At 41.8% G+C, this 16,532-nt stretch overlaps 1 protein-coding gene across 3 annotated transcripts in view; it reads right to left on the bottom strand.

Annotated features, from left to right (window-relative positions):
- Window positions 1–201: 201 nt before the first annotated feature.
- Window positions 202–16,532, bottom strand: part of kirrel1a (kirre like nephrin family adhesion molecule 1a) — a 34,170-nt gene continuing 17,839 nt past the window's right edge. The window contains exons 3-15 of one of the 3 annotated variants that reach the window (XM_006802602.3): window positions 13,579–13,728; window positions 13,330–13,487; window positions 13,054–13,204; window positions 12,595–12,700; window positions 12,257–12,405; window positions 11,946–12,073; window positions 8,083–8,209; window positions 7,712–7,812; window positions 6,101–6,317; window positions 5,621–5,728; window positions 5,220–5,347; window positions 4,815–4,928; window positions 202–2,758 (exon numbers count right to left, since the gene is read on the bottom strand). In XM_006802602.3, coding sequence (XP_006802665.1) covers window positions 2,102–2,758; window positions 4,815–4,928; window positions 5,220–5,347; window positions 5,621–5,728; window positions 6,101–6,317; window positions 7,712–7,812; window positions 8,083–8,209; window positions 11,946–12,073; window positions 12,257–12,405; window positions 12,595–12,700; window positions 13,054–13,204; window positions 13,330–13,487; window positions 13,579–13,728 — 2,294 coding nt within the window. In that variant the 3' untranslated portion in view covers window positions 202–2,101. The remainder of the gene's footprint in view (window positions 2,759–4,814; window positions 4,929–5,219; window positions 5,348–5,620; window positions 5,729–6,100; window positions 6,318–7,711; window positions 7,813–8,082; window positions 8,210–11,945; window positions 12,074–12,256; window positions 12,406–12,594; window positions 12,701–13,053; window positions 13,205–13,329; window positions 13,488–13,578; window positions 13,729–16,532) is intronic. The other 2 variants (XM_006802603.3, XM_035912901.2) reach the window with 2 other exon arrangements.

The raw sequence follows: 16,532 nt of genomic DNA, 5'->3' as shown, positions 1-16,532 counted from the left end.
AAAGGACGTACTCAATGTTTTTACAAAACCAGCCAAAATTAGATAAAGTATTAAAAGATTATTATTATTATTCTAAAACACTTTCTGCTGCCATCTATAAACATACTACAGACTTATAATGGACTCTCCAATGAAGAATTGAAGCTCCAGCAGTGCATGTTAAGAAAATCTCCACCTACTCAAAGATGACAAATGCCACACTTTATAAAAAACAGTGCTTTTATTTATGTAATACTGTGGAAAAATAATTACATACCATTTTTAAAAAATATTGAAGATAATGAAATTAAAAAATGAGAGTTTGATAACGTTCGTTGTACATCTTTTGAACAGTTTTCTCTGCTACGAAGAACAGTACAATAAGATAAACATTGGATTTTTCTAAATTCAAAGACACAATAATACAGGATACAGTCCTACCAGAGGTATAAAAGTACTGTAACAGGATTGTGAGAGAAATGATATGGACGTATACTTTAAACACACACACACACACTTTTAGACACAGACATGCACACACGCAAGTGCATACAATAGTGGCGCGAGCGCTCCGTTTGGGGCGCCGCGTGTTTAAAGTATGCTTCCCGTACACACGCAGTCATTCACGCATCTATACAAACACGCTGTACAAATCGATGTGCGCGCCTACGCCCACGCACTCCCCCTTGATCCTTCTCTCTCTCGCTCTCTCTCTCACACACACACACACACTCGCACGCCCACACGCTCAGTCATACACTACTACATGTCAATATTGTGGACAAGCCTTCATTAAACCTCTCCTTACACATTCTCCTCTGGCCCTTTTTGGCAGACGGACAATGAGGAATGATTCAAAAATGGAAATGTATGACATGTTCCTCTATAAGGCCACTCTAAACCCAACATCTGTGTTTTCTCTCTCCGTCTGCACCAGGCTTGTAGCTCAGAGCTCGGAGAAAAAGGCTCCAGCCTACAAAAAACTGTCTGGGAATGACTCAAGGCCCCCAAGCCTGGTTTGTAAAGCAACAGCCGCCAATAGTAGGAGCTTCTACTGCATATACATGGTCTAAGGTGAAGAACAACATGAACACTTGGCACTAGGTTTCTTTTATACACTGATACAGCCTTCTGATGTGAAACACAACCTGAATTCAGGCTCTTCTGTTGGCACTCTTGTCTCAGTGGATTTCCCTCAGGCCCGAGCTACGTGCGCTCTCGTTCAAAGTTTTGGTCCGTACGTACACATTACATGTTTTTACACTGACAAAAATAATTCTGTAATGTTAAAAAATAGAATACAAAGCTCTAGTCTTGTGTGCAAATAAAAAGAAGACATAACACAGATATAGATGTCTAAGACGTCTAAGCATGAATACTGTTGATGCAGTGCAAAATGACGACAACCCCCCCGAGCCCCCCCGCCCCACCCCAGCCCAACAGTCCCCTACCCTGCCTGACAGGCATGACGGCCAAGTGCCACTGTACACAAGGGCGCTCTGGGCTACTATGTATATGTGCTCTATGATCACTGAATAAGTCAACCAGCAAAAAGAAAAGTTAAAATGACGGCCAGGGACGACTTCCACCGGTTGAGGTTTCTTCCGATCAGTTTGTACTATGTTTTTCAGTTTGCTTTTAAGACGTTCTCTCATCATTTTACAACGTCAGTTCACAGCAAAGGCTATGGGCTCCAAAGATCAGCGATCTCTTGTCCTCTCTCGGGTTCTTGCTCTCATTACCCATCTTGATTGTGACTTGCGCCGTCCGCTCTTTCAGAGCTCAGATTTAAAAACGCATCGGGAGTGAGGGAATTCCAAACTGTGGAATTTCCCTTCCCTGTCTCATTAAGCTCCTTCCTATCCACCCTCTCTTTTGCTCGCTCCTTGCTTGTTTCCCCTACCCCCGTCTCACGGGCATGGTTGTCTGACTTTGTGCCTGTGTGTGTGTCATGTTTTTTTTGTCTTCTGTAGTTGTGTTTGTGTTTAGTAGGGTGTGTTCATGTTAGTGTGTGATAATGTGTGCATGTCAATTTGTGACTGAGTGTTTTCAGGTGTGACTCTATTTATAAGATGCTTCCTCATGCGCAGCTAAGACTGTGAGGCGGGTATGCATCTCTGTCTCACACGTGAGTCTGCATCCGCTGTGTGTGCCGGCTGTGGGAGTAGTCAGAGTGTTGCGAGGTGTAGGAGAAGCGAGTGGAGCTGCCGTACTTTCCTAGTCCAGTCTCTGATCCCGAGGGAGCTGGGCCTGCTGGGCCAACCCCAACCCCAGGGCTGCCCACCCCAGATCCTACCCCGTACATCTCGTAAGACGGGCCGGCTTCCAGAGGAGCCAAGCTGGATGGTGCGAAACCCATTCGGTAGGTCTGGTAGGGGTATCCATAGTTGTCGTAGGCCAGCTGGGAAGTGGAGTCCAAGAGGCTGCAGTCTCCAGGGAAGTCACTGGTGGCAGGGGCAGGGTTAGCCGGGGGCTGCTGGCTCTGGCCCCCGCGGGTGAAAGTGTTGAACTGGGCGTAGCTGATGTGGGACAGTCTGGAAGGCGGTCGCGGGTCGTAGCAGGCTTGTGGGCGTCCGGGTGACGTGAGGGGGCCAGGGGGCCCTGGAGCTCCTCCGCTGGCTGTGGCACCTGAGCCACCGGTGCTGCTGCTAATAGATGCAGCTCCCCCTGGTGTTCCCGTGGGGGAGCGGTAGTCAGAGTAGTGCATGGTGGAATGGGAGGCAGGACGGACTTCATCGTGGGTGGAGGCTCGCACGTTATAATAGCCATTGGTGGGGTCCTGAAGAGAGAAACAAGACAGCAGGAAACAAAAGAAAGAATGAGTAAAAAGAGTTCAGAGAGTTTCTTTTTAATGATTTTTTAACAATTTAGCAAAGTTCAAAGGTCTCTGTAGTAAATCATGTTCCTTTCTGTTCTCTCAGAGACTTTTCTGTAGTCGTGGAAGGTCAGAGGTCAGGGTTAACTGCAAGTTTTAAGCTGTTTAACATCAAGGTGAAGATTCATTAAAATCCTGCTGTGTGGCCAGTTTGCTCCTTAATCGTGACTCAGCTGCTCGAGTCCTTTGCAGAAATGAGTGCAAATCGATTTCTTGGGAGTCTTCAAAAATCACAGTGACACTCAAGGCTAAAGCACCCTGCGTGATTCGTCTGCAGCACTGCCCTATCAAACCCGACAGCTGAGGGAACCGTGACATCGTGTCACCCTTCTTGACACGATTTACATTTAGACTTTTATTTGCATGCGTAATAATTTTAATGAAAAGCTGGAAATTATGCACATAAAAATGTGTAACCAGTATTTAACCAGTGGTCAAAATTATTATAGAAAGGAAGAGGATAGCATGTAAGAGTACACTGAGTATATTTCATTAGTTTCAGTTCAAACATTTGCTAATAGAAACACACAAGTTTCACAAGTTTGTTTTATTGTTATGAATTTCACTCAAATATAAAATGCCTTTCTGTTGATCAATTAACAAGAAAATGCACATTACACTAAGAGTGTCCTAAAAAACAGACGATAACTGGGCCATTTAAAAATGAAATATCAACGCTTTGTCAAAAATGAACCGATGATAAAACTGCAAATAACTGTATAATTTGTACATTATTCTACAGTTATGTTTACAGACTCTCTCTCACCTCCATGTGCTTATATTTTAAGTTTCATTTGCCAAAAAAGACAACACATAAGAATCATTTTTTTTAAAGGTTTAGTAGCTTTAGTGCTATTATCTCTCCACCGTCTATATCTGGGTGTTTTTAACTGCTGTTAGCAGCTCACAGAGATATCAACTTTGCCGTGTATATACAGAATTTGGGCTTTTATTTGGCAGGTATTCTTATTGTGTATTTTGTATCCCAGGAGACCAGATTAGTCAAGTTAACAATAAGAAGAAATTCTGATTCTTGCTGAATTTAGCGTCCATGAGCAGCAGGACAACACGCAGGGCTGTCCCCAGGATGCCTGCGTTAAAAATGAAACGATGCTTTCCTTGCTCACTACATCGTGATTTGCTCTTCAGCTCAATCTAACATGTTTCTGCAATTTCATTGTCTTTCAGACTTCTCTCCCACCCAACTTTGCTTCACTGTTTTGCCGCTTCAGGCAGCAGGAAGAACAAATTTTTTTTTAAAAAAGCAGTCTGGCTGAGGCAGTTGTCGGGGTGATCTAACAACCTCCTGGGGCGGATTCATGTCTCTGTTTCTTCAAAGTGATCCGAGGCAGCACTTCAGCTAGTGGGGTGGTTTGTTTGCCCTCACGAAATATTCATGGTGGGTGGAGGGTGGGGGTGCGGGGACTTCAGAAGAACATTTTGGCAGCTGTATGCGTGAAAATTCATTCATCACCTTAGCCCAACCCCACAGTGTCAAAATGTGTAAATGATTCATGCCAGCTAAATAGGCAGAGTGTGCTTGAACCTGGTTTGTTCTTTTAAACATTTCTTTCCAATTTAGTTTTTGTCTTCTTCTCTGTTGTCTTGTAATGACTCTGCAGCCAGCTCGCTATGTAATCAGAAGGAAGAGTTACGTCACAGTTGGACTGAGAGGGAAAGGCAGAAAAGACCAAAAGAGCTCCAGCAATTAAGGCCAGCTGCACTGAAAAAGTTTGATCTTAAATATCCTACTCTAATATTCTCACAGATACTGAGTACAGCACTTACACTATTCCCAGCATACCACCAGCAAATGAGGCAGAACACATCTCTGCTGAAAAGACGATTAGCCCAAAGGAAAAATCTGGCTTCAGAAATCATACTTTTTTTCCAACGTTTTGAAGAACACTCACTCCTGAACTGACATACGCAAATGTTTCTGGCATCTGTGTGATCTCACCTTGAGGTCATACTCCTGACGGGTGTCCAGGGTGTCACTGCGGAGGTCAGACTTGAGCTCTATGTCATCTTTAAAGGGCTGATTGGAAGGAGAGAAGGACACAGAGGGGAGAAACTAAACCGTCAAACAACAAAACAAAACAAAAAAACAAAAACAAGGAGGGGACAGGAAAAGGGAAGGAGGCGACAGAGTGTGACAGGAGAAGAGAAAATGGGATTGAAAGTGTTAAAAAGGGGAGATTAAAAGGGAAAAATCATGGTGTTTTTCTTTAGTCAAAAGCCACAGTGTGGTGCAGGAAGAGGTTACCGAGTTAATCTGAGGGCTTTTTTCTACAACTACAGGCTGTGTAAACAGTATCCAACCCAAACACGCACACACAGACGCACACACCCTGCCGCTTCTCACCGAGTACATGGCCTTGACCATGCGCGAAGCTGTGGACACGCTGCCGGAGTCCTCCTCTAAGCTGTGGGTCTCCTTGTTTATCGTTTCTACCTTGATGTCGGGCTTACCCAGCGTGACCCCGCGCCGACCTGGAAGCAAAACACGGCGAGGTTGAATGCAGCTTGACACACGCTTGTCAGTCAGTGTGTTTTCGTGAGCTTAAGGGAACAAGTTCAGAGGGGACCTGCATCCATATTGTAGAGAGGAAGTCGTAGGTGTTTGACTTTCTCTGGTTTGCTGCCCGTTTTTTGGCATTAAATGAAGCATTTAATCTGCGATGCTCCCTTAAAAGGCATGGGAAACAATGGATTTGCAGATTTTCTTTATAATGTATGTGAACGCATATGGAGAGTATGACTCACTGCCTTTGCGTTGCCGGTAGAAAATGAGAACGAGGACCAGCAGGAATATGAACAAGAGGATGGTAGAGCCCACGGTCCCACCAGCTATTAGCCCCACTGGAACCTCCTCTGTAATGAGAGGGTGAGAGAGAGGAACAGTGAGTTACAGATGTCTGCTCATCGCTGCAGCAGCAAGGCTTTAATGGAACAAATATTTTATGAAGCTACGTAACAAGACATGTAAAATTTAATATATAAGCAGGAAACATCTATTAGTCGCTTAGCAGATACAGTATATGCATACACACAATCAGCTTTTACTATGATTTATGTGCATATTTTGTTTTAAACTCATACTCTAATCATTGTCTTCTTTACTCCTTTCCTTGTGAAACTTCTGAATAATTGTGTGCACTTCTCCTTCCCACTAGACGGTCATTTCATTGTTGAGATTTTCTCCAGAACACTGAAAAATGTTCTATAAATATACGTGAAACACACCGGTCTCCTCCAGCGCGATGATCATGGTGCCCGGGCCGAAGGAGTTCCAGGCCGTGCAGTTGTAAGTGGACAGGAAGTCGGACTCCATCACGTTGTTGATGGTGAGGGTGGAGAGGACGCCGCCGCCCTCAGATGACAGTTTGCTCTGCTCCACTGTGTACCTCTCCAGCAGCGTCCCCTTCTCCTTCTCCCACACGTTTTCCTTCCACGCCCACACCTGACGCGCACGCACAAACCCCGTTAGACTAAATCAGATTCAATTAAAAGGCTTCAAGAGTAGATTTATTGTAGTCAGGAAAGCTGTGTAAGACCTGCTCAGTATATAAAAAAACATCACACTGTGTTTTGCACTAATGTCATGATTTTTTTGTAGCCGTGCAGGAGTCACTACTTCATTTCACTCCATAATAAAGTTACATAAATACTGTGACGAGTCCTACTCTTGCAACCATTATAGCAGGAGTTGTTCTGTGATGCCGTCGTTACCATGGGAAACATATGAGGATATTATTATGACTTACTTTATGATTCCCACCCCAACTATCAAATCACAGTCAAGTCAAATGCTTCCAGTTATGCATTTGTGCACAAATACATATTAATGTGCTGTATTCAAGCACATTAAAGGGTATCTGAAACAGAACTGGTTACATAAAAGTGTTCACAGTATGGCTAATAAATGCAGAAGATCAAATAATGTATTTGTAAAGAATAAATGCGAAGTAACAGTTTAATGATTTGTGCTATCGCCACACTACATTTTCAGTTTTTCAAACATGAATAAAAAAATTGAAATTGCTTTTCTCAACACAACAGGGTGATCGTAGCTGTTAAGATATTTCTTTTAAAAATCCCAACTGGCTATAATGTGTCACACTAACATTGTAGAAGGACATGACAGTAATAGATGAATGAGCTGGTGAGAATCTTGCACATCCTCCAACCTTAAAGCCACTAAAAGCAGCTGTATTATTCAGCACTGAAGTACTGCGCTAAGGTGAGTTAATTATACATAAGCCCACATGTTTCCATAATCTGCCCACTTATTCGAGAGAAGGAGATTCTCTTGGCTGTGGCGTTTACTGGGACAACTGTTCTTCCCCAGTCTTTTATATTTTATAAATCTTTTCCTGCCCAAACCACCGCCACTTGCATTAGAAGCGTGCAACGCAAGTCAGGATGGATCAGTCACAGAGGCGGGGGAGCCGCGGAGCTACTACCGCTGCGTTTCTGTGATACAACCATGCAGGGAAAGCATCCAGGACGATTTCTGACGCAGAGCTAAAAGCGGGCCGGCTTAGTGTTGGTTTGTTTATGTGATGGGATGGAAGAACATTCTAGGAGAGTTTAAGGGTGAGTCACCACTCAAATAGAAAAGGGGACAGTGTCGGTGCCTAAAAGCATTCGCCATGCAGGAAAAGAACCATTTACGAAAAGGAAGGTACAGTAACCATAAAATAGATACTGCTGTCGGACTAAAAGGCACAACCTTGTTGTCTCTGTGACCAAAGCTTCTCCTGGTTTGGTGTTTTTCTTGGTCTGGACTAAAATGTGAAAAAATTCTCTTCGGTTTTTTTTTGCTACAAATGAGTCACATTTCCTTTCACTTACTATCTTATCTGGAGGAGGTGTACTAGCTATGTAGCATTTCACCTCTCCTCTCTCCCCTCTCCCAGCATACTGGACCGGATCACTGGAAATGATGGGTGGGCCTGCAGGGAGAGAACATGTGGATGCATTTAACAAAAACGTAAAAGAAACTACTAAAAACTGCTAAACCCAAGCTTATCGCTTTTCTTTTTCTAACTGTTGACCTTACGGACCTGTTCAAAAGGAGGTGTAGGATGGTCAAAAACAAGTGCCCACCACTTTAGACGTATAGCAATTTTTTTTTTCAATTACAGAGACGCTGACCTTTTCGAAAGTACAACATTTTTCGTTTACAAGCAGTGACACATTAAACTGTGTTGATGTTTGCTGACCGTTGACTGTGAGCGTGACCTCAGTCTCTCCTACTCCAATCCGTGGGACGATAGCCTTGCATACATACTGGCCAGCATCCGCCTGGCTCACCGACTTCAGAAACAGCTGATTGCTGTTACTCAGAACCTGTGGGGGAGTGAAAAAAGAAATATAAACAAGGCATCTGCAAAACTGCAGCAAGGAATAAACAGAATAAAGGTCCACATGTACAGTGTATAGGGAGAAAAAAGGTCCATGTGTATTATCTCAAAAGATCCCATCGTAGATAGTATTTAATTATACGTGTTCTTCCACTCTGACTCTAAATTGCCAACAATGCAAACATGCACATCCAATTTTAAGCTATCACAAAGGTTTTGAAGACGCCTAGCAACCACATCCATCTGAAAATTAGCCATGTTAAATTATGTCTAAATATGTAAGCATGTAGAAAGAAAAACACCTGAACGAGTTTGATTATACAGATGTGGTTTTTGGCCAAGGCAGACCACAGTTTCCAAACAAAGACATGTAACAAGCCCATTTCTTTTACTGTCTTTAGTGATGGTCTCTTCCCCACTGTAAGTCACTGCAGCTAACATAAACAACCTTACTGCTAACCAAACAGTCCTTGGTGACACTTATGGTAGCAACAGCACAAAGAGGTAACTGCTGATCCTCAAAAATTCAGTCAGATATAAAGCCAGAAACATAACCATCAGAGGCTGGTTCCCCATGGAGCCCCATGTTGAGTGTCTGAGATCTGAGCTGTCATTGGTGACCACCATAACTCTAACCCTAGGCAAAACAGAAGCATTATTTTTGCTTTTATTAAAAGCTTGTGTTAAAGTTTTTGGCAAATAATCCATAAAGAGTCAAAGTGACACACACCAAAATTCATTCCATAAATGCCTGCTTTACCTTTCTGCAAAGGTTAGAATAGGGTTTCCTCCTATAATGGCTTAGATCTCAGATTTCAGGTCATTTTAAACTCAAAAAAGAAGAAAACAAAAAAAGAAGCAGGGTGTTGGCCAAAAATATGGAGGTCCAGAAGAGTCAGACATCAGATAAAGCATTTTGTGATGTTTATTTTATTTATTTAGACAGTAATTTAATCAACATCCAAAGGAGGAATTATAGATATTTAAGAAAGAATATATAAGAAATATAAATACTTCTAAATTAACTATTATCCCATTAGATTTACAGAACAAAAATAACTCTCGATAAAAAAACATTTCAAATTTACAGTGTAAAAAATTGATTTTCAAAAATGCTATTTAAAAAGAAGAAAGGAATTGTGCGTAAAACAAAAATGGCAGTAGACACGGGCTCATCAGTCCAGATGTTAACACATAATTTTCTGATACTTGAAGCCTTAAAAGACTTGACAGGGCGATTATGTCTGTCAGTCCTTGTATTGCTGCGCTCTATCAAGCGAAAGGCTAAAGATGATGCTATTGATTTCAGTTCATTTGTCTTAATTACACAAGTGCACACACTTTGACACAAATCTAAGCAATGAAAACCATTTGAGGAGCACTGCACACCTAGCCATCAAAGGTTTAATAACATACCGTAAGTCCTGCAAAATCACACCACATCTGAAGTATGAGTTTGGTAGATTTGCTTATTGTCAGTAAATCTCAAACCATTTGAAAGCCTGTTTATTTTCCCTTAAATTGTGCCACATTTGTAAAGAAAATGCATTTGTCGGTTGAGGTTCTTTTATACATCAGAGTTATTCAAATTTATCAGCAGTTGGATGTCCCTGTTAAGTGAATGGTGAAAGTGACCTGCAAGTATTTTTGACTCTTTCTTTTTAGAATTCATCAGCAGCTGCTGAGGGACGTATTTGAATATTTCCCTGAATCTCTTCTATGCCACTTTCCTTCACCTTAAAGCTGAGGGATGGCTTAATCCTGGCGAGGAGACAAACCTCAGTGTTTTGCATCCTCTGTGCAACAACCACTCATCAAGATCAGCCAGAAGTCTATACCTGTCTACAGCTCTGTTGAGCAGCACAAGACATAGGAACAGACAAAATAATGAATAACTCAATTTCAGGTAGATGATGAACAGACAGAGTTTTCATCCCTGAGCTGTACCATGCCCTGCTCTGCAGAACTGATCAATCCAACTGTGAAATTTCCAGAAACAATACCAACATACAATTGGACAGCTTGCATTCTTTGAAAAATGCTGGGCCATTTATGATCCGTCTATCAGAAATCACGTGTCCTTGGCTTTCCTGCACTTTCATAATTCAGTGTTTCATACTTTGTTGAATATCAATAATAAAAGAAATGACTGAACTGATGTTCTTTCATTGTAATCACCCTGTCTAAAGTCTTTTAAGCATCAGAACATTATGTGCTAATATCTGGACTGATGAGACTGTGAACAAGCAAGCTGTAGTGCCTCTTCACTTCACTGTGCAATTACCTTTTGTGCAATACTTTTGTTAATAGTCAACGGTGCAATAGACTTCCATACTTGAAATGTGCAATTTCCACTTGTATTTTTATTTTTATTTTATTCCTATTTATTCTATTTATCCCCTTTGTATATTTTATTTACATACGTCTCTGTGTTTATATATGTGTGTGTATATATATATATATATATATATATATATATATATATATATATATATATATATATATATAATATTCTGTAACTCTGTAACTTCTGTCGGTGCTGTGCTTTTTTGGAAACCGAATTTCCCAGAGGAACCCACCCGAGGGATTAATAAAGTTTTATCTTATCTTATCTTATCTTATCTTACAGACAGCATTTTAATAATTATTTTAAAGGTTGCATGTTTCAGTTATTGCTCTAACACTGTGTGTAAATGTGACAGGCTTTTTGTTTATGAAGAGCAAATTAGCTTACTAAAAACAATAGCTAGCTAGTGCTAGTAATATTTTCAAAAGCTAACATGAGGCTAAAAGTGATGCTACGGTTAGCCATGTTAGCACGTTATTTATAACAGGTGGTCAGGCTGAGTTCACCAGAGCACACTTAGAGGATCATTTCACTGCAGTGTCCCTTTGCAGACTTCTTATACAGGCTCAGTCATACACCGAGGTTAAGTGTCCTTAAACAAGCACAAACATTTACTTAAATGCTAACTGGAGCAGCTAATCCAATAGCTTAACTACATGAGGTTAAATGAGGTTTCCTATTGAGAGTTTATTGAGATTTTTTCTGTAAATCCTTTTTCTATTTGAAGTATTTATTGATAGATTAATAGTTAATTTAGAAATATTTATATATAATTCCCATTTTTATTGTCCATGAAATGATCAAATAATGAATTATTGTATTAATGTCTTATTTTCTAGCTCATAGTTTTTTCTACAAGTCAATATTAAATCATGAAATCATCATCTCCTGATCCTGCATAAAAAATGGTACTTTGTAAACCGGTGAGCGATGTCATCACTACACTCATTTTTTACATACAGGTTATTATTTGCAAACACCAACTAAATTTACCATTTTTGGGGGGAAATACAATAGATGTGAGCGACAAATTACTAATAGTTAACCAGACATTTGTCAACAAACAGATTTTCTAAAATTCAAATTGAAAAGAACTTTATTGACATATTTGAAATATTAAATATTATTAATACCTTTTGCTTATTATAGATTAGGATAGAGTTACTAAATTGGAATCATATTACTATAGACAACAAATCAAAACCTAGTTTCATGTAAGTTATAAATATAAAAGATGGTGTTTGAAAATATAACATAATGCTTTTTGATGACCAGGCGCTTTTGTAAACACTTGGGAAGAAAGTGTGACCTGTAAAAACAGTGTGAGCACAAGTACAGAGGAAAATGTGCAAAGCGTGGGCTCTTAGCTTCTTACCATGTTTGAACCCTTTTTGAACCAGGTGAGTGTGAGCGGAGGGTTTCCAGCCCATTTGCAGTTGAGGGTCACATCAGAGTCGACATCTACTGTTTTTGGCTGTGGCTCCACCAGCAGGATTGGACCGACTGGAGACAGAGATTGAAAGAGAGACAGAGAGAGTAATAATGCAGTAGGACTAAAAGGGGAAAAGCTACTCGGAGAAAAAGAAACACAACAACGGTGTGTTTTATCCCTCTGACTCTGGACCGTACTGAGTGAAGTGGGCCGCAACTTATCGAACATAGTGAGATGACTACAGTGTGACTCACAGTGAACGTCCACCAAGATGCTGACGTTGGTTTTTCCCACAGCATTGAAAACAAGACATGAAACCGGCTCGGTGAAGAAGGAGTGGTCGGCCTTGGTGGTGAACACGCTTTCCCTGGCACCCTGCAGCACCACGCCGCCCTTAGCCCATCTAGGATTTAATACAGTGCGTTAGATGTACTAAAAAAAACCCGGAAAAACACAAAGATGAGTAGCATGTGTGACATGAGTACACGGAGTGGATTTAAAAGAAACCATAACTTTGTTCGAAATTAAAATCTGTCACTTTGACTTTGTAGCAGCTACTTTAAGAAGCATGCTGAAATGAGAATGAACCGACCTGTAGCCCATGATAGGAGGGTTGGCGTGAGCCTGGCAGGTGAAAGTGACTCTGTCCCCTTCTAGGACAGAGCGAGGCTCAATGGACAAGGTCACTATTGGTGAATCTGGAGGAGAGAAAGAGCAAAAGAGACTCACATAAGAGCAGGCCCTAGCACATCTAATGCATGCAGCAATCTGGAGGACAGGCTGATGCAAAATGGCTGCCGCGCATTACTTAATAGCTGCTATAAAAGCTTTTATCTGGTGGCAGATGGTATACATTCAAAATTATGATGCTTGTTCTTTATAGTCATAAAAATAATAATAATAATAAAAGTAGCAGGGGGAACAGTCATTATATTTGTGTTTGTCTCTGTAGTAAATATTTGCTGTTAATATATGTATTTATGCTTCAGTCAGGGAATCTGAATGAGATGTGGTTTGCTAACTTGTCTGTATTAAGAAAATCACTGCTTACGGTGCACGTTAAGAGTGACGGTTGTGCTTTTGCCAGTGGGAACAGCCAGATTGGTGGCCACACAACTGTAGTTCCTCCCAGTATCGGTGTCAACCGGCTGGATAGGCAGGTAGCTCCGTGTGGTCACCCGCTTCCTGTCTGGAAGCACTTCCTGATGATTGGAGGACAGGAAGACAGAGAGAGAGACGCACATATAGGAGTGTTAGAACTGCAGATACTGTGTATGTGTGTTCAGTATTTCTAGGCTCATGTGTGGGTTTGTCTTTTTAGGTTTACAGTGATGCTGTTAGCCCCCTCCACAGGTAGACCATCTTTGAGCCACTCGATCATGGAGGGCGGCTTTGCCCCTCGAGACACACAGCTCAGGTTGTAGGACTCCCCTGCATTCAGCAGCACCTCCGGACCCCCATCGATCACTGGGTCGTCTGGGGGGACTGCAGCAGAAAAAGAGCACAGTTAGAATCAAACACCGTCTCGCGTGCATCCCATAGTCATGTGCAAAGACACAGATGCACACAAACATACTGAGGACAGTGAGTTTGGCCCTCCTGGACCTCAGGGCAGCATCTGGCGCCTGGCACTCATAGAGGGAGTCATCGGACAGATCAGCTGACAGGATTTCCAGGTTGTACTGGCCCAACTCCTGGACCCGCAGCACGCGGTACCTGGGCCAGGCTGGGAACACACATACACAAACCAAGGATATAGCTTCACAACAAACAAAGAGTGCATATTATATTATTGCTTGCTTTGTATATCTGTTTAGGGTTCCGGCACATCTGAAAACAATAAAAAGACAACCAACAGGGACATTTTTAATCTGTATTTCCACTCTTATGTTGACATTTTAGCTGTAGTCTCAAATCTATTCCCACGTATCAATGTTGTCTTGTGTGCTTATTTTTTTTTATTTTATTCATCTTTTATATTTGAACCTTCAAATACTAACTGCCCATAGTCACATGCCTCAAGGGCCCAACATATTCTGCAACACCTTGCAGCTTGCTGAAGTTCACGCAGATTTAAATCATCAGATATGTGTCATACGTGAGGTAGAAATTGGACCTTTTAACCATCAGCGTAAAGGACAACAGAGAAAAGCACGGCCACATGACGTGACTGATTTAAAAAAAAAAACAAGCATGCATTCACTTAGTTTCACGATGCGCATGCACAGTAAAACGCACACACGAGACACAGCCTTGCAATCTTCCCTTCCCCCATCCAGCATACAACCCAGCTGTGTCACAATACACTATACATTCTCACCATTAGGTGGCATCCCTGCTCTCTTTACCCAGCAGGGGGAAAAGATGAATGCATTATGACAGCAACGTTTTAGAGGACTCACATCGACTCTAGTCCATGGTGCAGAATTCATGTTTGCTGCCCAGACGTAGTTCACATGTGAAAAAATAGATCTCTGCCGCCGTTTGCATGTGCAGCCTCTGGACTGAGCCTTGCAGCTCGCCTAACCTTGCGCGTCCTTCTTTCCGCATGCATTTGTGCATGCATGTGCCTTGTATATGCGTGCATTTGCATGTGAAATGTTGAGGGCGAGAAAGCGTATGAAAAGCCCAGAGAAGCAGGGATGGTGGTGGGGGGCAGAGGGACAGTGCTCCATACACAAACAACACACACACAGTGAGAGTATGTGTGCACTAAGTGGCCAGTGTTCATTCACGTTTTTGTTTTTTGGGGTGGGGGTTTGTTTTTCAAGCTTTAGGCACTAGACTGTTACAGTAATAATATGAATCAACTAAAGTAAGGAGGAATGAGGAAAAGGCAGGACAGACAAGGACAGGCCGAAGGAGAAAGAAATGACAGAAAGGATGACAGAAAGAGGAGGGGATGAAATAAGAGTGTGTCAAGCTAAGGAGAGACGAGCCCGACAAGTTAAAAGAAGAATGTGAGAGAGGCCTCAGTGCAACAGTGGCAGCTGAAAGAAGGAGAGCAAAGGAGAAAGAAAGGAACAAGGGATCTTAGATGGGAAGGTCACAAAGGAATAAGATGACAGAGGAGAGGAGAGGAGAGGAGAGGAGAGGAGAGGAGAGGAGAGGAGAGGAGAGGAGAGGAGAGGAATAAATGGCGAAACAAAAGTAATCCAGAAAAAATGTGCACACTATAAATTGACAACATCTGCAGCAAAACAATAACAACAAATGCAAGGCAACAACATGAGACAGATGATGCAGTGCCCCTCTGGACCAATCAGTTAAAAATGTACCCACTTGTTTAGACCAGTAATTGCACAGCCCCAGCATTAGTCCCTTTGGGCTAATCAGTGCAGTTCTGACAATGTTAGAAATAAGCGATGAGATGCATCATTTGCCCCTAAGTTTTGCCCAAGTCAGGCAAAATCAGACTAGGAATCATGTGAAGTAAAAATGGAAACAGTACAGGCAGAGAGCTTCATAACAGAAGGAGGGTTACGCATATAGCGATGAATCGCCCTCTCAATAAAAATCAGCAGGCAGCTAATCAGTGTCACCCACTGCTAATAATACAGAGGTGGTGATGTTCCTTAGTCAAAATGAAGGGTGTCTACAAAACCTGCCCAAGGGAGTTTAGAAATTCCCATCAAAAAAACGGAAGATATGTGGAGGAAATGGCTAAAAATATCATAAGCTGAAAGATGTACACAGTGTGCCACAACAATCTGATTCCAATTCAATTCTGGTGTATTTACACAGCACCAAATCACAACAAATCACCTCAAGGTGCTTTGAATTATAATGTAAAGACACTCGCAGGACAGCCCAACAATGAAATGAGCCCCTACCAGCCTATACTTGGTCCAGCCTTAACTTTATCAAAAAGGATATTTGTGAGTGTAATAAACAGTAAGTGATGAGACATCTGCGATAGTAGTTAATGTGTCTTTTTTTTTAATATGACAGTATCCTCTTTTATCACTGTGGGAAACTCGCGCAGGCACACCTGTAACCAACGTTTTCTCCAGCAAAAACACTTAGTAAGCAGTAGATACCACAGTTACAATGAGACAGGTTTTAGTAACACTGGGCAAGAGTGTATCGGTCACAATGTGGCAGTGTGTTCTGCTTTATTAACAAAACTCTCAAAGTCCACAAGAGAAACAAAAGCAACAATGTTTCTACCATGCCACAGCATAGACCCGGTGAAAGTCTAACTGCTTTTCTTTAGCATACACAGCATCACACTGAACGGATGATGTTTGGTGGTTACTGTTGGTCAACTAAAACCAGCGGTCCCCAACCCCCGGGCCTCGGACCGGTACCGGTCCGTGAGTCGTTTGGTACCGGGCCGCGAGAGTTGAGGCTCAGGTGTGAAATGTATAGTTTTCAGGGTTTTTATCGGTTTTCAGTGTTATTTTGTTATCGTTTTTATCGTTTATTTGGTTTTCCTCTGTCTTTTCACGTGTGTTATGAATAAATTTTCTTTTTCTCGGTACCGGTACTAGTTTTATTTTGTTGTATTTATCCGCGACACCTTAAAGG

Source organism: Neolamprologus brichardi, chromosome 3, assembly GCF_056152115.1.
Source record: "Neolamprologus brichardi isolate AB-2024 chromosome 3, ASM5615211v1, whole genome shotgun sequence".
In the NCBI taxonomy this organism is placed as follows: Eukaryota; Metazoa; Chordata; class Actinopteri; order Cichliformes; family Cichlidae; genus Neolamprologus; species Neolamprologus brichardi.
This window is presented reverse-complemented; position numbering and strand designations above follow the sequence as displayed.